This window comes from Strix uralensis, chromosome 8 (assembly GCF_047716275.1).
Source record: "Strix uralensis isolate ZFMK-TIS-50842 chromosome 8, bStrUra1, whole genome shotgun sequence".
NCBI classification, from domain to species: domain Eukaryota; kingdom Metazoa; phylum Chordata; class Aves; order Strigiformes; family Strigidae; genus Strix; species Strix uralensis.
In genome coordinates this window covers 10,902,091-10,927,665 of record NC_133979.1, presented here as the reverse complement: position 1 = coordinate 10,927,665, position 25,575 = coordinate 10,902,091, and the positions used below count along the sequence as shown (strand labels likewise).

Genomic DNA, 25,575 nt, shown 5'->3' with positions numbered 1-25,575 from the left:
TACACTGAATGCAGTATCGTTGTTTTCCTTGTGAGCTGTTCTGTTCTGTTAATCCATAAACTTTCTAGTGCCTCTCAAACACAAATTTGTCATCACAATTCCTTAGGAGGTGAGTGTTAAATTCAGTCTATGTAGCAAGAGAAGAAATTGGGGTCAAAAGTCGTCTTCTAGTATAAATTGATACGATTAAAATTTGAGTTTGCAATATTAACATCTCTATAGCTTCATATATTCAGACACATTCCCGCACACTCTAGTTTGCACAATTTCCGCAATTTCTTATCTTTTGTCCTTCAAGACAGTTGGTTTTGTTTTTGGGTTTTTTTGGTCTCCTTAGAAGGCAGGTGACTTGATTTCAGTCTCCTGTGGGAGAAGTCTCTCTGTGTGTGTGTATGTGTACAGAGATATGGGCAGGAGCACAGAAAAATGTGGGAGAAGATTTCATTATCAACATGAAAAGGATGCCTCTGGATTCACTGCCAAGCAGTATTATATATTCAAGCACCTGAGAGCTGTAGTTAAACAGGATCTCTGCTTTTGCCTTTATAGTCTTAGGTTAAATCCTTATGGGCATAAGCCATGGCTAAGTCTGCTTCTGGGTGCAAGCTATGAGAGCATGGAGCAAGTACAGTTAATTTCTGTATGGATGATATGCAAATAGTTTGATCATTGGTAGTCACTCTGAGAGCTTCCAGGATGCCTGTGAAGATGACACCTTTGGAGACCAAGTTGCCTACAGTGTGTAAGTCCTTCTTACCTGCAGGTGTGGTCAGTAGTTTTTCAAGAGTTTATAGTTTGACCAGCCTTTGGGTAGATGCCCACGGAAAAAGCAAATCTAACAAAAAAAAAAATCTGTGGGAAGTATCAGTCCTTGCTTTGAAATAGGGACATTAAAGCTACTTTTAGGAAGTTCTCAGCTTTCTGATACGGGAAAGAAAGCATATTTGTCTCTTGTCAAGTTCCCAGATATAGCTAGATCATTTTGATTGACATTTTTCCAGGAAAAAACCCAACAAACAACACAACAAATCTGAGATAAACATGTCACATAGAAAGCATCCGTTCAAATTGTGTAAGTATTAGAAGTATTGTAAGCAACAGAAAACAGGGTGGTATAATGAGAAGCATGAAGTGACAGTCATATGTGGATCTGAATTCACCTTCCTGCAGGAAATAGATTAAAACCTGTAATTCTAAGACTTTTTTTTTTTTTTTTTTGGTAAATGGCTGAGTCTCTCATCTCTTGTCCTTTTTACTGGTTCAGTGTTACAATCTCAGAAAGACATTGAAATGGGCTGTTTAATAAGTAGTGATGCAATTCTTGGAGCTATTAAACTTAGTATTACATTTCTAAGCCAATCCTATTTACTACTTGTCTATGACAATACTATTATAGTATTTCATAGATTAGAATTAATTTCAATTGATCTGAATAACACCTCTGAAGTTGATAAGCAGTTTTATTCCTGCACAGACTTTAAAACTGAAGTAAGAAGTAATCAAGGGGCTTGTCAAAAGGGCACAACAAATTAATGCCGCAGAAGTGAATTTAACAGAATTTGGGCTTCCGTTTGGTGTGATCAGTCCTCAAGATTATCTTTCTTTTTCAAGTAAGACAGAAGGAAGCTGGTAGACCTTCTTTCTGGTGTACGTATCAGTAGGAAATTAAATATCAAGAGGAACATCAGTTCTGTGTTCTGCTGACCTGAGTTTCTCTATGGCAGTTAGAGCTGACCCGCATCTCTGTGATCATAGATCAGCTGCTCTACCAACCAATCAACTGAAGAAACCAAGACATTTGCCTAGTCTAAAATCAGTGGAAACTGATGTAGGTTCCGCTTTATTTTTTGCTTCCAAATGAGGAATGACACTTCTAAAAAATACACGTTTACCCTTTTCATACAAATCATGAAGACCGGATATGTATCATCAGACCAACAAAAAGCTGGAGAAGACCTTCTTTCAAGTTAGGTGTTTACAGAACAGTCAGTTGAATGAGCCAATATACAATTATGTTTAAACATGTAATCTGCTATTCATTTTCTAGATGCAAAGTTAATGTATAAGCTACTGTAGTATTAGCTTGAATTTTTTTACTGGAGAACAGTTGGCTAATTCTGCATCTGTAATTAAGACACCAGGGGGATGTTTATATTAGTCTGCTGCAAATATTGAATACAGTGATGTGATTACTTAAAAATCAATACTTCAGAAGTGTTTCACTTTGCTTTCATGCTTTTTCATTGGAAGGTTGTACGCCTTAAGACTGCTAGAGAAGCCCTTGGCAGAGGAAAGTCCATTTCTCATCATGGTCTTTATCTTCAGGGGTCGCTTTAATTATTCTCTGGAATTATAAACTTTGTGATCTCATTACTGTGGAAGAGAGAAAGTGGAGGGAGGATTTTGTTGGGTCATCCATGAGATGACTAGCACTGCTTCCCCAGTGATTTTGCTTTTGGGTTTTTATGCTTTTTTCTAGACTTACCGGTTTTGATTTTTTTTTTTTTCTAACTCTAGTAACTAGTAACGACGTGCTAACCTTCCTTAATGTGGTAGTTCTAGTTCAATTTTGTTTTGAATAAGACATGTATTTGTAATGCTAGTACCTGAATACCTGCTAATGCAGGTTTGTAGGAAGGTGTCTTTAGTACTTCCTGCTCTATTGCAGGATTCATGTTGTTCATCATGGATGGGATGTCAGCTGACACGTACCTTTTCTTTGAAAAGCGTTGCTGTCTTTTCATAGGCAGGTACTTCTTCCTGCTCCTTGTATTGTGTAAGATACAAAGAAAGACATCAAAGAAAGCTTTGGAAGTCAAACAGGGCTTGCATAATTCTGTACTACAGGGAGAGAATCTTTCCTCTATTTGGCATAAGCAGTGTGCACAGCAGAATAGCTGTGGGCTATCAAATACCCAGACCCTCTGTCTTGGCTTCAGTGTGGATTAGACCAGTGTAAGCTGATACGCCATCCGAATAATCATCACTGTGTGGACACTGTGCTGGAGATGACTTCCCAACATGATCCCTGCACCTACACCTGCCTGAAGGAAAACATTGGAGGTAGTGGCTTCCAGTTCCAGCCATGCTTGGGGAGTTCGTGTATGTGCCACGGCTCTCCGGGGGGTTCTTCTCTGTAAATACCTCTATGCAGTGCAGGGGGAGTAGAAGTCTGAAGCCAATTATATTTTTATCAAAGAATATGATCTTTAGGTTTATAAGTTCTCACATTCAGATCTCCATCTCAGTCTTGTCTAGAATTCTCTAGATAAGACTATGTTAGGATCTGCAACAGTCTGCTTAGTTTTAATTCAGTTCAAGTGTAGCTGTTAGCTTCTTGACAAATTTGGATGTACCTGTTTTAGGTGACTTCAGAATATTTTCTCTTTCCTATCAACATTACAAACACGCAGGACTCGATGAAAAGCCTTGTCAGCATTTGGCTTTCATTGCTTGGCTATAATTCTTAGCTTTCTTTTCCAAAAACCATCATCAGCAAATAAGTCTAGAAAAGCACGCTAGGTGAGTTAAAGCTTTGGTCATGCGTGTTATGTGTATACCATACTTCTGGTACTAGGATGCAGTGCTTTCCAGTTTGAGTGAGGGTCATTGTAGCAAGAGACAAAGTTTTTCCACTGGAACAGTGTACATAATTAATTTCATCAGATCAATAAGGAGCCTTAGAACTTAGATTAGGATGATGTTTTTAATAAGGCCCACAGGTGTTATTCAGTGCTACTCTGGTTATTCAGCGCATTCCCCCCCCCCCCCGCCTTTGTTTTTAAAGAGGATTTTAAATTTGTCCTTACATAATATATTTTCTTACTTTTGTATAATGGAAGGCGGCACTGAAAAATCACAGAATTAAAAATGTGTTCTTTAGTTGATCTACAGCTTTTTCCCCTGGAACATCCAACATTTGATGTTATTAACACCACAAATACTTATTTTAATCTCAGGTTTCTTGAGGTTGAAGAATTAAAACAGTTTCATGTCTATCAATATCACAGGATGTGTGTCGTATAAATGCATCAGCTTATTTAAAGATGAATAAGCTGTTTATAACAAGAAACTCTTGATCTTACAACTCTGCCAAGTCAGCTACTTTCATTTTCTTATTGCCTGCTTCGTTAGAGAGGAAGCCTGATGGGTAAAGGAAGGGGACAAATGAAATCCTGACCATTTACAGCAACAATTTCCAATGAGAGCCAATAATCAGCAAAAACTCTCACGCCTACACAGCTCCATAGCATTCTGCATGCTAGTGAACTCCTGAGCTGACAGCATGAGGGAAAAGGAAAGAAAGTTGCTCACCACTCCAGGAACCTCCTTGTTCTTTCCAGAGTAGCACTGGTGCTCATGTACCTTCCTTTCTGTCTCCTGGTAGTAAATTACCTGCATGATCAGATGTAATGGTTCCAGAATGGGACGCAATGGTTCCCTAGCCTTCTCCCAAAGTTTTCCTGATCTCACCAGCTCTATCATTGTATGTAAGGGTTTGCTTAGCCTAATGAGAACAGTAAAAAGAGGCACCTGGTCTGATAAGTAGCTTTCTTTTCCTCTGGAGTGTGCAGTGTCTGGCAGAATCCGTTCCTCTTCCATTCATTAGCTGACCCCTATGCATGCGTTTAGTGCATTTCTTTTCTGTATTTTTTTCTGTACTCAGTCATCATGCTCATCTCAGGAGAAGCTGCACCAGCTGCCCTTTCAGCCCACGGCAGATGAACTTCATTTCCTGACAAAGCATTTCAGTACTGAGAGCATCACGGATGAGGAAGGGCGTCATTCTCCAGCCTTGAGGCCTCGATCTCGCAGTCTCAGGTGAGCTTCAGGTTGTTTGTTGAATTTTTAAGTTGTTGGACACATGTATTGAAATTTCTATGTGTGCTTTCAGATCTAAGGATAGTCATATGTAGTTTTTTACATGGTTTTGAAATTACTGTAATCAATGTTTAACCTACCTCACCTAATTAGAAAGGATTTTTTTTTGTTACATTTGATGCTGAGGTTTTGGGTTGAAAAATGATTAGCACAGTCTGCTTTTGTATCTTCACAATGTCTCCCTGAAAATACGATCCATAAGCATCTCAGACTAAATTTATAGGATGTAGATTTCCTTTAGTGAAGTTTCTTCTCAGAATTTTGCTGCATTAATATAAAGAAGTGGTTACAGTCACTGTTAATAACTTTTCCAGCAGTGCTTCTGAAGGAGTATGAAAACTAGAGTAGATGAAGTCAAAACCTTAAATGGAATTGCACCCAAGAGCAATTTTGTAATAGTGCTGAAAACATTTCTCCTGCATTAGCAGTTGAATAATTTTTCCTGTTGCTTCAGCGAACTCGTTGTTCAAAGGTAGCTATCCAGGGATTATTTCCTTGTGCAGTTGATTTTTCCAGACTTAAAACCAGAAGCAACTAGAACTTCATCCTTCACAGAATTTCAGAATGACTGAGGTTGGAAAGGACCTCTGGAGTTTATCATGTCCAAACCCCTGCTCAAGCAGATTGTCCAGGCGGCTTTTGAATATCTCCAAGGACGGAGATTCCACAAAATCTCTGGGCAATCTTTCCTGCAGGTCTCTAACAATTACGTGGAATAAATCCACAAACATTTTGTATCGTAGCCTTAAGTTTTGCTGTGCATTTAGCGCTGGACCAAGTGAATGGAAGTCTAGAGATGTGTGCCTCTAGATGCAGCATCTTGTGAAGCAGGGGACAAGGAGGTGAAGTCTCTCCCTTCTGCTTCTCATCGGAGGGTGTCAGAGGTGGATATCACCTTGAAATTAATGGATAAGATTCAGAAACTCTGCCATCTGGAAATACTGAATCAGTGTGCCCAGCTCAGGCCCTAGGCCGGGGTTTGAAATAGAAGGAAGTGAAACAGGTTAAGACAACAAAAAAGCCATGGTGAGTATCATGTCATGGCAGAGTTGACCTTTCATGATTATTTGTAATTATTTGTGTGTTCTAAACTTCAGTGCAGGCTGCACGGTAATTGCATATGGATTTACTAAGTGTAGTTACACAGTAATCTACAGGAGCAGGTAAGTGCTATGGGTAGTAGCACACTCAGCCTGTGATCTCCGCAAATTGCCATGTACTAAAAGACTAGTTATATGATTTGTACTAAGTCTCTTTGAACAATAATCCTCCTTCAGTCCTCTTGTCATCACTGTTAATGCTGACTATTGCTGAGTAGTGTAACTGTAGTAGTACTAATTCTTTATAGATAAGACAGCTACTGTAGGTAGACAACACTTCACTAAAGTAATTATTGTCCTTTCTAACACAGACACATTACTGTTGGCATAATGAAGTATAAGATACTCTTGCTAATGCAAGAATGATATAAACATTAAAATGAAGAGCCCAATTTTATTTTTTCCTTGTTAATATGGATTGTCAACTTGCTGAGCATTTTACCTCTGTGAGCCAATTTAAAAGCAGAGTTATCATACAGTAGGTTTATAGTTTGTGACGAGACTAGATTAATTCAGTGTGTCACATAACTATGTGATTAATCTTCTTCCTCTCTTGAATGCTTTCTCTAGTGCTCTCTCGTTTTCAGTGTGATAATGGCCAGCCTTATAGGTATTCCAAAGCTTAGAATTAAGTAATTTTATTCTTTAAACTTACTGTGCCTGATTTGTTTTTCATTTTGTTTATTGCTAGTACTGTGAGGCTGTGTGACTCTAAAGCACCCTTGCCACTACTGGCCCTTGCACCTCAAAGAAAAATTGATATGTCAATCCAACCAATTGGAGCAATGTTTGCAGGAGCAAACACCTTCTTTGACAGAGTAGCGTGTCCTTGTAAACAAAGTACTGAAATACATGAAGACCAGACCTTATTCACTGCACAGTTGGCTTATTTATTTGCCCACATGAAAGAGTTAGCTCACTTGGTGAGAGGATATTTTTACTTACTTAAAAAATGAAAAAATCTGAGCAGTTAATGTGTTGAAAATTAATCAGGAATTTTCTAAAAATGTAATATTTTCATAAGTATTTAATGGTCTTGTTTGATCAGCTTTAATGAAAAGCAGATGAAAAAAATACATCAGACATTTTCCTTAATTGGCCGTCACAGCTTTGTAATTTAAAAGATGGTCCGATATTTATGACCGATTGTTAACATGTATTCATTTTTCATCCTTTATAACTGCAGCCTTACATCTCTATTTATGAGAGAGAAGCTGGTATTTTGAGATGTCACTGTCAAATGCTGGGACTGGGTTTTTTTGAGGGTCTGTGTAATCCAAGATTTTTTAGAAGTATCAGATGATCCTTTTCTGCTCCTAGATAGAGGAGAGTATTGCCTAGATGTAACTCTTGGAGAAATCTACTTCTTTGACTAGAAATTTATCATGTTCTTGTACCTAGCTACAAATTCTGTTCATACAGAGCAGTCTTAACAATCAAACTGGATAAAAGAACTATCAAAGCGTACGTACAGTCGTGGAGGGTAGCGCGTTGGCTGATGTACACTGACAAGTTGGTAGCACCTCTGTTGCTTGAAGTGTTCTGCCAGTGTGGCTTGAAGATACTAATGATGCCTTATTTGAAATCACCCAAATTCCTACACCAAAGAAATGGGATTGGTTCTTTCCCAGCTTCTTTACTGTGCAGGGTGAAGGAGGTAGCATGAGACCAATGCTGGAATCCAAAAGTAAGATGTGCTTTTAAAGCTGATTGCTAAAGCCAGGAGACTGTTCTCTCATCCGTCTCCAGTAGATCCAGTACTGACATACTAAATGAAAGAACGTATTTCCTTGTGTCCCACCTGTTTTTGTGCTTATTATATGTCTTCAGTAGAAGAGAATATTTATTACCTGCAGAAGTAGTTCCTAAATATCATCTCTCCACTGTTTTCTGTTTTTTGGTAATACAGTCTTCAAATCCTTTAAGTTATTGGCCAACAGAGAGATTCCCAGGCTACATGCACTTTGTTGAGAACAATCCTGGGCTTTACCTGAAGCAGATCTTTTCTCCCAGGAGTAAAATGCATGGAGAGTATGAATTCTTGCACTAAACTTGGCATCATTACTCTTTTAAGTTAGAGAGATGGTGCCCTCCGTCTTTTCCCAGTTTTGTTTACTTGTCATCCTTTAGTGGTTGCTAACACATGGGAATGTGTGGAGAATGTCAGAGATAAAAGTAGAGTTAACTAGCAACAACTTCTTCAGGAGCTGCCTCTCTGCAGTCACTCAGCCCACCAGTCTGCCCACTTTTCTTGATCTCTTTTCATATTTCAGGATAATGTTGTCTAGGGAGAAAGAGTTGAAGATTGTAACAGTGAATTTTTACATAGTTAAAGTAGATGAGATCATCCTTAATCAAATATGCTCCTTCATCTCTTTGCTCAGTAGTGGTTTTTAAATGCAGTCCTCCAACCTGACTTTCGACATGCTAGATCCTGCCACTAAGAATATACAGAGACAATTCCTAGCAAATGCCAGTTGCCAAAAAAGGTTTCTGACAATAAAATACCCAAGATGGGAAGAAGGAATAGGTGTTGTGAAACCACACCAGTGGCCCACGTAGTCCATTTTTATCTTAAAAATTGATCCTGCAGGTTGTGGAGCTCTCTCATCTCACTGCACTTCTCACTGCACTTAAGCGTCAGCTTTAACCACTTGAGTAATCTTGGTAGTTTCATCGCTTCATGCTGCTGCTTTCCCAAAGTGCTGTCCACCACAAGCTGTGGAGGAGCAGGCAGTGCTTCCTGCAGACCAGGGATTCATCTGCCACAGATTTGCAGAGAAGGATAATAGCTTTATATTCTGAAGCATAAGGCATCTATTTCTTATGAAAATACATTTTAACTATGTTACAGATAATGTTGGTCTCTCTTTTCTTCTCTCTCAAGACAGTGAGTTCTGTGAACTTGATTTTAAAACGTTCTTCAAAGTGATTTGTTCTAAATTTATTAACTTTTGTTTTCACCATTTTTATGGTTTTCTATTATGAGGAAAACTGGGTATTCTTATTTGCGCTTTGTACTGCTCATTACTTTAACTTGGGTTTTCTGTCTAAAGCAGTCTCAGTCTTTGTTGGCATGCATAAAAAATGCTAAAGTATTGGAAAGAGCTAGCTGCAGCCCCTGTGTAAGTCTGTAGAGAAATCTCATTAGTCCTTACTTTCAAAGAGATTGCAACTGAAATGTATTTCCTTTCTCTTAATGTTCTCTCATATATATACACATATAATTATTACTTATTTATTAATTTTATTTATAAATACTGTTTTAAAACCCCTTACATTCATAAGAATGTCACTCCTAATATAAAGAAGGGCTGAAGTGGAAAACAGTTCAGTGATACAAAACAAATCACAAATAGTATTTGTCCCCAGACTAAATGTAGCTGAAGCTCAGTGTTTGTAAAAATGAATTTAAAAGGTCAAAAAGGATGCGAACAAACTCAGAAATGACTTTCAAAGTGCTCAGTGAGAAAGGCTATTTACTGTTCTGTTTCACTGCTTGCTTGTTCCATAGGAAGAAGAATTACTGTATATACTGCTTTGCCTCCGATTCTCTTTTTCTAGCAGCACTAGAATAACTGCCTGGTGTGGACTTTCTGTTGCTGTTTGGTTATGATTATGCAGGAAGAAGGATCCTTGAATAAATACTGAAAAATAATCTAAAGTTACACATTTAATCTTCTACATTATTTCCTCCATGGTATAGATTGTTGTCATTCTGTGAGAAACTGTATTTCACTATTACCGTGCATGTTGCATAAATTCAGACTTTAGCAGATGGATTCTGCCCTACTGAGTTCAGTTCTCCTTTGGTCATTGTCCAGTCCAGAAACAGGATTAGGCCCCAAGGTCTTATTGTTGTGGTCTGGGTGAAGCACTGAGTCATATTTGCTCTGAATTTGATGGACATATGTAGATTGTCCATATTTGCTTCTGTCTCTTTTTTTCAGGGGGAGTTTTATGACTTGCTTCTAATATTAATGTAATTTGTATGTGGTCAATGATTTAGATATTTATTTCTTGGGGGAAGAGGAAGGCCAGTGCTCTGCTCACCTTCAGCAGTAGGTTTAACTTAGTTTATAATTCATACAACTTTAGCTCTAGTTTTAAAATGCCTTACTTTGTGTGTCTGGAAATGACAGAAAATTAAGGCCTATGGTTTTAATTTTACTATGGACATTGACTTTGGTAATATGATGTAAATACATCCTAATTAAATCTGTATGTACAGGGTAAAAGCAGAGGGAAGTACAGTGCTTTTAGCTTATGTTTTTTTTCTAATAAATACAACTGCCACAGTAAAGGAAAAATTAGGTATTCATAAACATAGTTTTATTTAGTCACAGTTAAACTAGATTTTGTGAGATTTAAGTTATTACTATAAATGCCACTCCTTGAAATAACTATAAGCTGTTTTCACTTTCTAGCATCAGATAAAGACACATGAGTTTTGGCAAGCTGAAGTCTAGAAACCTTTGCGGGAGATAGATGTCACTGGAAGTGTACCACCACATCATTTCATAAAGTGGAGGGAGAGTGAAGAAGGGAAAAAGAGTAGTTCTTCATTCTGCTGTTAAGCTTAAGGGGACAGATATTATTCTTCTAATGTCTGCTCTACTGAAATGAAAAACTCACTGACAATAATAATTTCTTTGACCTACCTATCTACACCAAGAAAAGAGAAGCAGCCTGCTTTTTGTTTTAAAATGTTATGCACGTGTACAGTATGTGTCGTCTGTTTTACAGAAAATAATCTGTTCCTTTGTGAGGCTTGAAATGTTAGACTGGTTTAGTTCTGTATGTGAAATTTTTGGTGCTAGATGGATGTGTGAAGCTTTTGCAACTGAAAAGCTGCCATGGCAATACAAAGTATTAAACTCCTTTTTTCTTTTTCTAAATTTTCTTACATTCTCCCTTGGTGGCATTCCGTTATCTGCCCAGTCCTGGTTTCTTTTTTACCTGATTGTGTCTCAAAGGTTCTGTAAAGTAACCAGCAGTGCCTGGCATCTAGCCTTTGATTAGTTAGTCAGTTATCCATCTAATTATTTCTGTGGTTTCCCAGACTAAGGATCAACATAAAAAATTATGGTGCAGTATATTATGTTTCAGTCTTGCTATAGTCAGCTAGACATTTAATTTGACCTGTTATATCAGTCAATTTGTATTTAGAATGACAATTTGAACCTTGATCCCAGGTTTTATCTGGAGTTGTTTGGATGGTCTTTTGTTTTAGGTGGTAAAAAGTGATATTAATCAGCTTCCAAAGACAGCTGACAAAACTGCCAATGCCCAAGGAAGTTAAGGGATTATAATGTTTACTTTCTTTCCAATCAGTAGATGCTTGTGCAAAGAAATTATTTTTTTTCAGAATCATAAAAAACAAAAGCAAACCCAATAATCTCCCATATCATTGTGGCTCTCCTGAAGGAAACACAAGATCTGCTGGCAGGACAGCTCAAGTAGCGTGATTTCTGCATAGCTCTTAATTTCCTGTATCCATAAGAATAAAGTGTCTTGAAAGCAAAAGGCAAAAACCCTCATGTTTTATTGTAGCCCTAAGACAGCAAATACTTAAGCATACACAAATTTTAGTAGAACTACTTTAGTGTTAAAATGAAGTATGTATGTGCCTCCGTATTTCTGTAGTTAGTATCAAAGACTTTATATATCCTTGTAATTTATACCTTACTTAAATCACACAGAGAAATAATACATTATAGAAATATGAATTCTTCAATAACTATGTTCATAAACTTCTTCAGCTCCATATGAACTGTTAGTAAACAAGTGTCATGTATTTGTGTCAGATTGTTTGGTCTTAGAAAAAAAAGGATAAAGATAGCAGGTTAGATGTGTGGGGGAATTTGCTTCTAAGTCTGACATTTAAATGTTCTTACCCTTCTTTTTATTATCTCATACATTATATATGAATATAAACATAAGTTTATTTTTAAAGACAATTTTCCTTGATTAAAAGTAGCTATCTATCAAGTTAAGGGATGTATTTCCTTCAAAAAAAAGTTGATGAAGTTATGTTTTTACTTGGTATCCAGAACATCCAAATCAGTTTTTCTCCTTTAATATAAAAATTCAGGGAGAGATTTAATCTGAAGTACATTTTCCAAAGCTGAGGGATAAACCTTAATAAAAACAAGACTCAATGTAATTCATGGAATTCCAGCACCAGGCATGAAAAGAGCTTGGTATGGCTATATTCTGTGAGCCAATGAGTTAAATTTTCTTTGAATTGTAAGTATGTGTTCCCAAAAGAATGCTTTTTCTTTAAATAGGTTAGCAGCAAGGTAGTAACTGTGATACATTCCAAGTTTAAAATGCATTTATTCCATTTAGAGAGATTCATTTCAGTGTTTAAAGTTTAAAGTGTTTGAAGTCATTCAAGATAAAATTGTGTTTTTTGACATAGAGAAAATATTTTTAGCAATATGTAGTATTCTCAAAACCATAAAGACAGTGATCATGTAATAAGCCAAATAATTGAAGCCCTTGCTTGCTTGTCTTGAACATTGAAACAAGGTAACCAGAGAAATTAGATGCTGTAGGCAGTCCTGTAGCTGGGGATTATCTGCATTACCTCACTCAGGCTGTCCTCAGTGGCAGAATGAGTCAGAGCATTGCATACCATCAGATGTGATGAAATGAGATGCAACTCTTCTTTAAAAAAAAATACCCAAACAGTAATATAAATGCAGTTTGTCAAGATTTAGTGTCCTGTTTTTTGGTGTGCCTTGAAGTTGCTTGCTAACCTATGCATACATGCATATGCATCCATGGTGTAACATGCCTCAAGGGAATGCAGTTTTTTTATAAAAGTATTCTGTTCCTATTGCTTGTGTATTTATGTTTAAGGTTTAGATGAATAACACTGATAACACTGCTCATGCATCCCTCCTGTAGCGTGATATTCCTTGTTTCATTTTACTCTGCTCCTTTCCAGCACTAGAGACTCCAGAGATAATAGTGATTTCTTCCTGAGCAGGGCTGCTACCACTACCTTGGAGGGCAGTAAGAGAACGAGGGAAATAACAGGTGTAACTGCAACAAATGCACTGATTTTTTTTACATGCTTGTATATTAGGGCTTGCATTCACTGAAAACAGGTGGGTTTCTGCCCGTCAAGACAGCAGTGTTAGCAATTTTCAGATGAGTTAACTGTGAAGGCTGTAGAGTGCCAGTGCCTGCTAGGATTTTCTCTGAAGTTAAGCATATGCCCATTACTGAAGTGAAGTCAAACCTTTGGAAGGGCTACAGTCAGCATGGCAGCATTATGACCAGCACTGGATTTTGGAGGGGTTTCATGTGATATCTGTGAATGATAATGTACTTTCTTTTCTCCTCTAGTCCGGGTCGCTCCCCAATTTCCTTTGACAGTGAAATAATAATGATGAATCATGTGTACAAAGAAAGGTTTCCAAAGGTAAGGAATCACGTTTTTGAATAATGTATTCAATGAACTTGTGACCAAGCTCAGAATTAATTTGTTGTGCTCATTGGAGAAGGAGCCCAGCTCTTACCTCTGATTTCCAAGCAGTGCATTTTGCTGAGAGTTTGAAGCTGCCTCCTCTGCTTCACATGTTAATTCTGCAGTAGAAGCAATAGAAAAGCTTTATGTATTTGTGTATGTGCATCAGATTAACTAAATTTCTCATGTTTTTTATTGGCATGATAAATGCTTGCAGGAGTGAGGCTATGCTTTGGCTGCTCAGTCCATTCATGTTGTTTATGAGGCCAGTGTTTCCATATATTTTTAACTAATCCTTGTCTTTTTCTTAAAATTTTGAATCGGATCAAGACTGGAAGACCAGGATGTTTTGCTTAGTTTCATATATACTTTAAAAAGCTATTTTAGAGTAATTTCAAAACATGTTGAATAACATTCTCTCGTTATTGCCTTGTATAACTGCATTAAATTTGCTTTATAGCGATCCAAATTTCTTTGGTTTTGGTAGGCTTTCCGCTTACATATTAGCAACACAAAGTTTTCTTTTAAAGTTATTCCAAATGATACTGGAGGTCTTGGCAAAAATCAGGTTTGCCACTGGGGCTTTTGTTACCAGAGAATCAATGAAGATAGATTTGGATTTTTAGAAAAGTCAGTCTGAATTCAGTCACACTGAAATGTGCTGAAGTGATCTGCAGTGAAGAGACATGTGTGTTGTTTGTTTTTTTTTAAAAAAGCTGAATATTAAAATCTGTGGAATCAAGCTTTGAAAGTTAACATCTTATTGAAATGAGTGTAGAAGATCGTGTATCCCAGGGCTGTTGATATGGCCGTTCCTTCCTCTTCTACCAATAGCAAAAATAGATATTTCTCTGGAGACAGGATATCAGTGCTTATAGTGATAGAAATGCCATGTATCTATTGCTTGGGGCAATGATTTTCAGGTTCCATGGTCTTGCCTAAAAGTTCTGAAAACTGATTCGTATCTTACATCCTTACTCTGGAGACCCAAGGAGGAATACAGCCTCAGGACCAGGATATTTTTATGGTCATTAGCATTTTCAGAAAGTGTGTTCCGATTCATTTTTGTTGTTTCCTCATGTGAACATAACTTTTGCCTATGGTATGCTATTTTTATTCTCAGCAAAATGCTACTGTATTTTGGAATATTTTTCTAAGCATCATGCATTTTGGAATTAAGAGTGTGTTGCTTTAGTACCCTACTTGTTTATGTTTAAGTTCTGGGATAGTAAAATTTAAGAATAATTTCTGTTTATTCTGTACTCTTAGGCCACGGCGCAGATGGAAGAACGGCTGGCTGAGTTTATTGCCTCTAATGCTCCAGAGAACGTGCTGCAATTAGCAGATGGGGTCCTAAGTTTCATTCATCATCAAGTTATTGAACTGGCCAGAGATTGCCTAGATAAATCACGTGAAGGTCTTATTACTTCTCGGTACTTTTATGAGCTGCAGGAAAACTTGGAGAAACTTCTCCAGGATGTAAGTGCTTTCTGGAAAGTAGAATATATTGTTTTGATTGAAACTTTAAACAGTAAGCCAGAGCTTTGATTTTAGGAGAGACAGTGTGGTTTCTAGGGGAAGGGCAGCGGGTGGAAGCGTCAGGAGATCTGAGTTGCTCCAGTCTGCTGTGATCTGCCATGGGCAAATTTGAGCAAATCATTTCACCTGTGCAGTTCGTTTGTACAAAAGTTAAATATGCATATGAGTAAGTCAGAGGCAGTCTTTACCATTTATGAAAATTGGGTTCATCCAGATGAAGGGAATTACTGAACTTCTTTCATGTACTTCAAGACTCTGAATGACTTATTAATTACAATAGTACCTTCAAGGAGTGAAAACACCATAGTCTGTAGTGTTGCTGTAAATTTTTCATAAAAGGTTTTCTTGATCTGAACTTCATCCAGTTGTAGGTTTTTTAGTACTTCTATGTGTTTTGTGTTGTTCAAAGCATATGAAAATACACAAGGGGGCACAATTTTAATGCATGTTCAGTATGCTTCAGCTACTCATTAAAAATTGCTCTTTTCCTTTAAAATGTAAATAATATTAAATTAAAAAAAAATCTTAGAATTTCTGCTATAGCTGTTGTGAAGAGTCAGTGCTATTACCAGTTTCTGGGTCCAGGCCTCTGTTTGGGAATGTCTTCCTAATGCTCTGCTTTGATTTAAGGAGATAGCAAGCTGAAAACACAGGATTTATAAAGATTGCAGGCTCAGAGAACAAATATCATGGAGACACCTAGAAACAGAACACCTGAACTAAATTATTTTCTGTGATGATTTTTAATCTATTTGGTGAAGATGTGTTTATATGTCATTGATCAGTTTACCAACCCACTGACATGAATTACAGTAGTTTGTGCCCCTTTGCCACTCTTTCCAGACATTAGAAACTGGCAGATGAATAAAAATACTATAGTAGTATACAATTATTTTATTAAAAAGCTTTGTGAAAACTGCAGAATCTTCCCTTGTATCAGCTAAAATCTTTGTCTACCCAATTTATATGAGCGTGGCTGCAATTTCCCTGGTACTTGTTGTGCATGGGAGAAAAATTACTCATGTTTGGTTTTGTGGCATTCTGTCTGGATGGGAAATATAATTTTGACAGATGAAGAGAGGTAGGGAATATCTTTTGAGGGCCTGTATGGTTGTCTCCCTATGGGATATCAGTAACCACTGTGGATGTATTTAATATTAAAAAAATGTGTTTCCTGGTATAAGTGGTGTTCTTTGGATGCCGCACAAGAGTTTGACACTGATGCCACCATCCAGGGCTGGAGAAACTGCATCTAGTCAAAGAAATTGTTCGGTATTCATAGTCTTTAAAAAAGAGGAAAATGTTTCTGAAGTTTGAAAGTGACAGTGTAGCCTTCCTGGGCAGGATGAGCATCACCCAGCCGTTACTGCGGGGCCTGGCGACAGAGACATGTGGGCAGTGCGGCCTGTGTGGGGCAGGCACCACAGGGAGACGGGTGAGAACTTGTCAGTGGGTTCACCTTGTACCTCCAGAGTCTGGAAGCAGGGTATTTACACACATCAGCTATGAAATAAGGTATCAGGCCTCTTCGGGTGATGGTTTTGAAGTTGAAAAGATTTCACTAAACGTGGGTGTGCATGCTCAGCAAAATAACTTAGATTTCAAGGGCCACAAGGGGACTACAGTGTGTTTTACTGCTTCTGGTAGCAGATACTTGAAGCTTGAAATTCTACCACTCCCAGTCTTTTCTCCTCTGTGTGTGGATGATGATTTCTCATACAAGGAATTAAAAGAGCAATAAAGTGGGTCTGGCCACTTCCAGTCTGCACTTTCAGGCCTGTCTTCTGGCCTGAAGAGGTTAATCAGGATCTCAGAGAAGGTGTGGGTCACATAAATCTGCTTTTTCCTTTTCTCTCCCCTGCCTCAGAACAAATCCTCAGAACACACTTCTTAAATGTCCTTTTCCCCTTGATCCTACATGCATTAAGCTGCTGTTCCTAAGCACAGGAAAAGATGACATTGAACTGTTATTAGAGAAAATACAATGGTCATCTCTGGGCTTGTTCAGGAATTGACATTCAGGGCTTTCTTTGACCTCTTCCTCTTAACATCTTCTGCAGAGCAGGGGTGAGAGAAGGGTCATCTCTTAAGTTTAATTGATTTACTTTAGGAAGTAAGGTGGGCTAGAGACAATTAAAGGGAAAGCTTAGAGAGACAAGGAAGGCAGAACTGGCTGGGAAGGAAAAGGACAAAGAAATTAAAGACAGCAGAGGAATGTCAAAGACTTCATTCCACATCTTTCTCATATGTTTTTTCTGTCCTGTCAGAGTTCCTTGGCTTTTCTTTTATATTTTAATATTTAAAAGCTACTTGTTTTCTCCTACTTGACAGTCTGTGCTTTGCCCTTCAGACTGCATTCTAGAAGGAAATAATTGGGACATTTCAATCTAAATATATAGAAATTGGTGATAATATTTCTTTTGGAGGACACCTGAAGCAGAAGAAGTTTGAAGTCAGGTTTAGATTATTCCAAACTTGAGGGCAGGGTCTTTACCTTTGCTTAGCTTGTAAGGTAACACACAGAGTTATGCACTACATAAATAATATGAACTGGAAGGTCATCAGAAAAGCTCTTCCACTTGGACAGTTGCCATACAACTGTGCAGTAGGGATATATAGTTTTACAGTATATTTTTATGATATATAGAAAGATTGGGAAGATGATTTATTGATGAGTAAGGAGGTCAGCAAGTAGCAGGAATACCCACAGATTTTCATACAGTTTTACTGTGAAAGAATGGATTTTCTTGAAATTCTTTTTTAAGGTTTTGATCCTGACATGTGGTAACAAACTAAACTCGCACAGTATTTCAAACCATAGAAAGGAAACTTGATTTAATATGTTGCAGTTTGAGTTTATTTTATATTGTAAAAATTGTCTGTAAAACAGAGTAATTGGATATGTAAATAATGAGCTGTTTAAATACACAAAATCAGAAGGCTTTTAAAAGTTATGCCATCCTGGCTTTTGTAATAAAATACCAATAAATCTCGTTAGTTATGGCAAATGAGATCTTTTCCCTTGATTGGAGTGTGAAATACTGTCTTTTAGCTAGAAAAACCTATTGCTTATTGCATCATTAAAATTATCCTGAGGTAAGAATGAATTTAAGAGAGTTCCTTTATTTTGAAAAACACGAACTTCACAACAGTAACATTCTGTTTGGGGAAAAAAAAGGTTATAGTCAGTTATTCCCTGGCTGAATTGACGAGTCAAAACTAGCCAGAAGTAGTTTAATGGCTTTTGTGTAGGTGTAGCCAACTGGTGAGGAAGGTGAAGGATTACAGGTGTTTCTGTGCATGGAACAAAAGAAGCAGGGGAGGGTATTAGTACTATACTGTGGTGACTGATGCTGCACATTGGCAAATGGATATTCTGATTGGGATTGCTTTCTTAATACAAGCCTGAGTGTAAATTTATTGGGTCTTGGCATTGCAGGTCTATTGTTTTGGTTTCCATCAGTATATTAGCTCAATTACAGCATTGTGACTTGCATATCCCAGTTATTGGTCCTGCTGAACCCCAGGGGAGGACAGTGATTTTAATTTCATGCCCCAGTAGCTACAGTTAGTGACGGATGGGTCTTTCAGATAAGGGAATCGGTTTGTAAATTACCCGTTGCTACCTCCTGTACACGTGTCACTGGCAATGTGTGTAGGAATGGCATCATCCTCTACCCACAACCACTATAGCTTCTCCCTCCTCCCCTTGGGAGGCGGGGAGGGGGGGGGCAGAAACCCTGAAATGCCACCAGCAACCTTCAGACAAGCGTGTTGTCATTGGGAACTGCTAATTAGATGGCACGCCTCGTACCAAGGCCCATGGAAGCAGCAGGCAGTGCTTGGCTATATAATCTTCTGGTTTCCAGATACTGTCCTTGGGACAGATTGTAAACAAGATGTCTGTAGGGATGTTCGGGCTGTCCTGCGCGAGACGGAAACAAGAAGAGGCAGTTTTACTGAGGATCTTGGAAGAGCAGCACTGTGCAGAGATGATGGCTGAGTGGCTGTTACAAGTTGTGTTTGATTTTTGTCATCCTTTTTTTTCCCTTTTGCTTTTCTGTAGCATTTGGCAGTCATGGTCTAGCTTTTCATTTTTGAAACAGACACCTGATTAAATTAGTTACATTTTAAAATTATTTTGACTAAATTGTCATAGATGAAAAAAGGTAAAAACCAAAAGGACTTGAATGTTTACTTTAACAGTAAAAATGGATGCAAAATGATGGATTTTATATAATGTTATATTTTTTGCATAATATAACTTATGTAGGGGGGAAAAGGACTTTTCAGTTGCATGGCTCATATTTCAAATAATACAAAGTTGTTGGTGTTTTATTATTCATTTCAACACAGCTGACCCTCGTGATCTGGAATGTCTTTTCAAATATGAAAGCATTCATTTCTTTCTACAGTTCATATTTTAACTTATAACTTTGCGTAATGCATTAGGGAACACAGTAAATACTAATTATCTTCATTTTGATTATTTTCTATTTTATAATTAGAAAATACCTTTTATTTAGAAAAAAAATTGCGACTTATTTCAATGCTTTCAAAATAAATCTTCTTTTTAAGCCAGGAAGCATCTCTGATATTGTTTTTTAGATAATGAACTAGCAGGTACATTGTTTTCTTCAGTGTTAAAATTCTAGCCTGAGCTTATCAGTGCTGAAGTAGACAGTCAACATTTCTTGTTCTCACCTGTGTCAAAATGAGAAATAATGAACTTCTAACATTTTTTTATTTGATAACAAAATATTAGGGATATATTATTTAAAATGCTGCCTGTATGTTTCTAGTTCTGAATTTCTGCTTCCCCGTGCTTTTATTGTTCTTTTAGGTGATCACCAGTGTGATTTGACTTCTCGCCCATATATATCTTCTTTTTAGATGGTGCTAATGAACATGCTAAATGAACGTCTTAGTTTATTGCTGCTTGCATCCTTGTTGATAAAATATCATTCCTATAAGCAGCTGGCTCCTTGCCAGCATAAGCTCATTGGTTAAGTTCTAGACTTTATACTTGTGGCTGTGCTAAAGCCTAATTTTTTTAGACCTTGGGGAAAAAATAGCTATACTTTGTTTCAGAGTTTTTACATGTCATTGGAACCATATTTTATCACCCTGAAATTAAATACTATTTTGTTTGTGCTTCAAGACTCACAATGTAACCATATCATGTGCTTGAGCAAAAGAAAAGTAATTTGGGGGATGTTCAAATTTGTCTTTGGGGTTTTTTGTTTGGTTGGGTTTTTTTTTTAAACTATTGTGTTAGTGTGTTTATTGTTATAAGACAACACCCCCCCCTCACACACACACTCCTTGAATTTATACTGAAATCTGGTAAAGGGAGTGGACAAGAATAAATTTTCCAAATTAAATTTCTGCATGCTCTTTGCTTTGCTTGTCTGCTTGGTCCTACATAGCATACAATACAATGCAGTAGTTGCTCAGCAGGATTTATAAAATTAAATAAAGGTAAAATAAAGTTTAGTTTTTCTTGATGATGAATAGAAGTGGTTCAAATTCTAGCTGGAAGTAAAGCCTGGAAATACGTGTGTCTGTTAGCAATTATGTAGGATGTCAGTCGTGGAAGGTAAAATTGTAAAAATCAGTATTTCTCTTTTCATTTTTAAATATAAAACCACATCATATCTAATATAATTGATAGGTGATATAATGCAAACAGAGCCTTTGAAATATCTCTTGCATGATAAAAGGAGTCAGTTGTAATGGAAAAACTATATGTAATTTGGCATCCTTGAATGAGCTGAGACCATTGCTTAGCCAGACTCAGTCGTGCTTTTGCTGCCAAATTACAGTTACTGAGTTGGTGATTGCTCTGCATTCAGCATCTGACATATAAAAATGAAGAGTTCACTGCTAAGACCATAATGTGATGTTCTGTTCTCCGCAGGCCCACGAGCGATCCGAGAGCTCCGAGGTTGCCTTTGTTACCCAACTTGTGAAGAAGCTGATGATTATCATTGCACGACCAGCTCGGCTGCTTGAGTGCCTGGTAAGTTTGGTCCTTGGGAGAGTGCCTGTATGATCTAAAGAGTCTGGTGTGTTTTTGAGGAGATGAAGAACACAAAGCTTTAAATTTTCATTAAAATATTGATGAAAAATAAATCAATATTTTAAAAAAAGAAGTACTAAGTGTCTTTTGCATTAATATAAAAGTATCTTTTCAATGGACTGTCAGCTGCAACAGCAGCTAAACTATATTTTATTATAAAGTTTATGGCTGAGGGACCAGATGTAGCTGTTGACATCATTTCATGCTACTTGATGCCACCTGATTATCCCTGTGTTGTCAGTAGCTACAGTAAAGAGCCTGTAAATGTATGGTGTTTGTATGGTGCCCAGCCGTACTAAGAACGAACTGTCACTAAGGAAGAAATTCCCTTCCATGATAGAAATGGTGTTTGGGCTCTTGGACTCAAACTCTTACCGTAGACCCAGCAATTGCAGAGAAACCTGGTGTCAGGTTTTCCAGCTATGAACACACACAGGGACAGGTCAGTGAGAGATCCAAGCAGATTTGGAAGCCTAGATTTGAAATCCTATTTGGTGCTATTGGAATACATGGAAAAGCAAGTCTCATTACTTTTTTTTAACAACTTACTCTGGCTAAGAAGAATGTATTTTTTTCTTTAATTCTAGAAAATGGTGAAAAGCATTTAGGCCATCCCAATTAAATAAGTAACTGTGTCCTGAAGTCCTGCAACTCAAAAAATATTTTGTAGGTGCAGTGGAGAAGCAGCCTGAACGTGCATTCTCCCTGTGATGCTATGGCAGGAGAGTTAATAAAAATCTTGAATATATATGGAAAGAGGTGATCAGGCATCTGGTGTACAGTGTTGTGGTGGTTATTGGTTATAGGAATCAGTTTTCAAAGGGATGGTGAAAAATTGATGAAAGTGTGGGGAAGAGTCACAAAAAATCATTGGAGTGCTTGAGAAGGTGTCACAAACCTACAGTGGAAACTTCTGAAACGACAGGATGAAATTCCCTGGCATGTTGAAGCAGACAATCTGATGGTTCTTACTGGGCATAAAAATGACAGGGAAGCTACACCTGTTTGAGACATTAGAGAAGTTGGCTAAATTGGGAATCTGTGGCTGGGTATAGATGTACAGTTAGCATTTGAAACATGTTGAGGGCAGTGTGTCCATGGGCAACTTTTATCACTGGAAACACTTGAAGATAAATGAGTTTTTGCAGAGCTTTCTTTGACAAGTAGACAAGAGCGGTCCAATCTTTCCAATGATACCAGTTTTTGAGAACACCTGCAGAAGTACTGAAAAGAAGTAGACTTTGGAGGGTTCCCTTATTCCTCCCACATGATGGATTGCTTTGCTGTGAACCCTGTAGTGCAAGGAAGACCACTGTCAGTGATGAAGAAGTAGGTTACACAACCAGCAAGGTAGATGCCTACACTTACTTTTCAAGAAGTCTCCACTAGATTACATTGAAAATCCTCGGCCCAACTCCATTCAGACTGGGAATTCTTTGACTTTCAAAACCATTTTTGTGATTTAGATGAGTTTTGTGACTCCAGTTATCTTCCAGCACTTCTTCAAAATGTTTTTTTGGGAGTGAAGACAATGAAGAAATGAAATAAATTTAATCTTATTGTGTTCATATTTGCTGCATTCACCATTGTCATTTATGCTTGCGTATGCTCTACTAGTAACACATCCTCTAGGGAAACATGAAAGCTCAGTAAGTTTTGTGAACCCATCTCTATACCTGCAAGCAGTTCCAAACTCAAGCCAGTTTTTTAGCTGCAAATCAATAGGTCTTCAGGTTCTTCCACTCTCTTTGCACCTGATGTTCTGCAGAATGAGTGGGAGCAGGTGGAAGCAGTAAAGTCATTGAGATTTGAGTAATGAACCCAAAGCACATAGTGACAACCTTGACAATAAGGTGACTAGACTTCAAAGTATAAAAATCATATTTGGATCTATGTATTAGTCTTCCCTGGTTTTTTAACCTGTATTGCCTTTGTAGCACTTCTTTTCCAAACTTTTTTTTATTCTGCTGACATGAAGAATTAATGTTTCTTTTATCCCATAAAAGAACAAGAAATACAGTAATGGATAGTCAACCATTTAAATAGCTTGAGAACTACATTTCATTTTTCTTTTTTAACACACTTTTTTTGTAATTTGACCTTTAGCTTCAATTGTTTCTGAATTTATAAACAGTTTTTCTAAGATTTAATATTAAGGTTAATTTTAGTAACACAACTAGTTCTTACTTCTTCCTTGTAAATGAAAAAACTGACCATATAGGCAGTGGTTGTGATGGTTGTGATTGTTTTAATGGGGGTGAGGGCATTTAAGTATTTTAAACTTCAATTGTTTGGCTTCTGTCTTCGAATTACCTGTTGGACTGTGAAATGTTTATTTACGGACTGAGTCTCTGGGACTTTAAGAAAATAATAATGTGTTTTTTGCGTCACTGAAACTATTTTTGGGAAAAAGTATGTAATTCTCTTCAGATTATTTTTCCGTAGCACCTGCCTCCCCGTAGTAGCGATCATTCTTATGTATTCAAATGATTAAATAATTCTACTAAAAAGAAGACAGAACCAGAATTTATTTAATTTCTTAATTTCTTATATGTTTGAATTTTTTGTCACCAGACTTCTTTTTCTTCTGTCCTTTACTCACCAGTAAATGACCTCCAGTTGTGTCTTGAAGCGTCCTTCCTTTACTTCACCTTCCCTTTCACCTCATTCTCTGTATTATGCTGAGTTTCTGATTTTCTGAGGAATCTCCTATATGGGGGAGGAACCTTTCATAATTGTAAAGCTGCATCATTTACCTCTCTCTGTCTCTCACCACCTTGCTGTAGGAGTTTGATCCTGAAGAGTTCTACCATTTGTTAGAAGCTGCAGAAGGCCATGCCAAGGAAGGGCAAGGAATTAAATGCGACATTCCTCGTTATATTATCAGCCAGCTGGGACTCACCAGGGATCCCTTGGAGGGTGAGAACTCTTGTTTGTACTTTCCAAACTGCTGAAAGAATAACCAGATCTCATGGTCACTACACAGCTGAAGGAGGCTTTTATTTTATTGGTTTAATTTCTAGCCCATTTTTCCTTGTTTTCTTGTTTGCTGTCAAATTCTAGACTGTCCTTTCCAGCCCCATGTCTCAAAGGAATGTTGCTGGGGTAAGGATCACACATCAGCAGTGACAGTTCTTTACTTATGATGTTAATAATGCCTCCCTGTATTATGGCTGAAACAATGTTAGAAAATGGCTTCATGATTTAACTGTTTTGTCTGTGCTGTTGGACAGTAAAAGTAAATTTACCCATTATTTTTCTGATCTGCCTGCCTGCTGGTGGCCTGGTTGGCAAGTATCTGGTCATCCCACTTTGTTGTCCTCTCTGGGAAAAGTGTATTTGTTGTGATTTTCCATGAGAAACCAGGACTAGTATGAATTTTTAGGTGGAGATGAGATTGTATTTATACATCTTGCATACCAGTGAAACCAAAGTGAGTAATGCTTTAGAAGACAGTAACAGCTTTTCTGCTGGGTGCCAGAATTGCAGATGGTAAATTGAATATGCTGTAAACGTACAGAGGCCGAGAAGTTCCTGACTTTGAAATTTGGGGGTTAATATTTCTGCCTGGCACTTTGCTAACTGAATCTCTTCTCCTATGACAAGCTTTATGAGCGTGCACGGCTTGCTCAGCAACAATAGAAAGTGTGACAGAGACTGGAGGTTACTGGGAATATTTCAGCGATTGAACCATACTTTTTGTTTTCTCAGGAGAGCATAATTTTAGCATAAATTACTAGTCTGGATAGGACTAGTTTAACTTCTACGGTGTTTACTGGAATGACAGTGACAGGTTGACTTCAAGTGAAGAGCTCTTCAGGAAAATTTCTACCAAAGATTGCTAAATGCAATTTAATAGCATTTGTTGAAATCTGACATTAAAGGGAAATTTCCTTTGATCCCTGTCATGGGAGAGAACCTTTCCATCACTAATTCCCCTTACTAAAGTCAAATTTTCTTTAGAAATGTGTGGAGATGTCAAGGTGCCTTATTTCCTTTCTGTAAGGAGGGCACCCAGAAATGTCAGTGATGTCTGTTCAGAGACTAGTAGTTAATGTAGGATTTGGGTTTGCAAAGTTTATAGCATCTCCTAAAGACAGCTGAGTAGCCTAAACTAACTGACTTTCTCCCAGTTTGCTGCTGCAGTGTTTTGCAGAATAAGACACATTTCATGGAGGGAGGCTGTTTGAAACATAATGTTTTTTCTTTTCTGGGGTACAGAGGTGCCACAAGGCTATATGCAGACATATATGCATGGAATATGTTTTAATATTAACTAGACGACAGTTTCCCCAAACATGCATTTATTGCTTTTGCTTATTATAGAAACAATCTAGAATAAGTCAGGCTGAAATTAGAACAATTAATTATATTCATCTTTATATAAAATACTGCCCACAGCTTACAAGATGCTAAAGGTTATCACTGTATAATTGGGGTGACTTTTTACAGAGGGGAAAAATGTCCCTCATCATTTACAAGCACCTCTTAAA

The 25,575-nt window shown here is 37.5% G+C and overlaps 1 protein-coding gene across 9 annotated transcripts in view; it reads left to right on the top strand.

Annotated features, from left to right (window-relative positions):
- Positions 1-25,575, top strand: part of MAST2 (microtubule associated serine/threonine kinase 2) — a 198,158-nt gene that overhangs the window by 141,782 nt on the left and 30,801 nt on the right. For 4 of the 9 annotated variants that reach the window (XM_074876149.1, XM_074876152.1, XM_074876156.1 and 1 more), the window contains 6 exons: positions 4,667-4,821; positions 5,979-6,044; positions 13,341-13,416; positions 14,731-14,940; positions 20,921-21,022; positions 23,869-24,001. In XM_074876149.1, the coding sequence (XP_074732250.1) occupies positions 4,667-4,821; positions 5,979-6,044; positions 13,341-13,416; positions 14,731-14,940; positions 20,921-21,022; positions 23,869-24,001 (742 nt within the window). Of the gene's footprint in view, positions 1-4,666; positions 4,822-5,831; positions 5,908-5,978; positions 6,045-13,340; positions 13,417-14,730; positions 14,941-20,920; positions 21,023-23,868; positions 24,002-25,575 lie in introns of those variants that run through there. The other 5 variants (XM_074876151.1, XM_074876150.1, XM_074876154.1 and 2 more) reach the window with 2 other exon arrangements.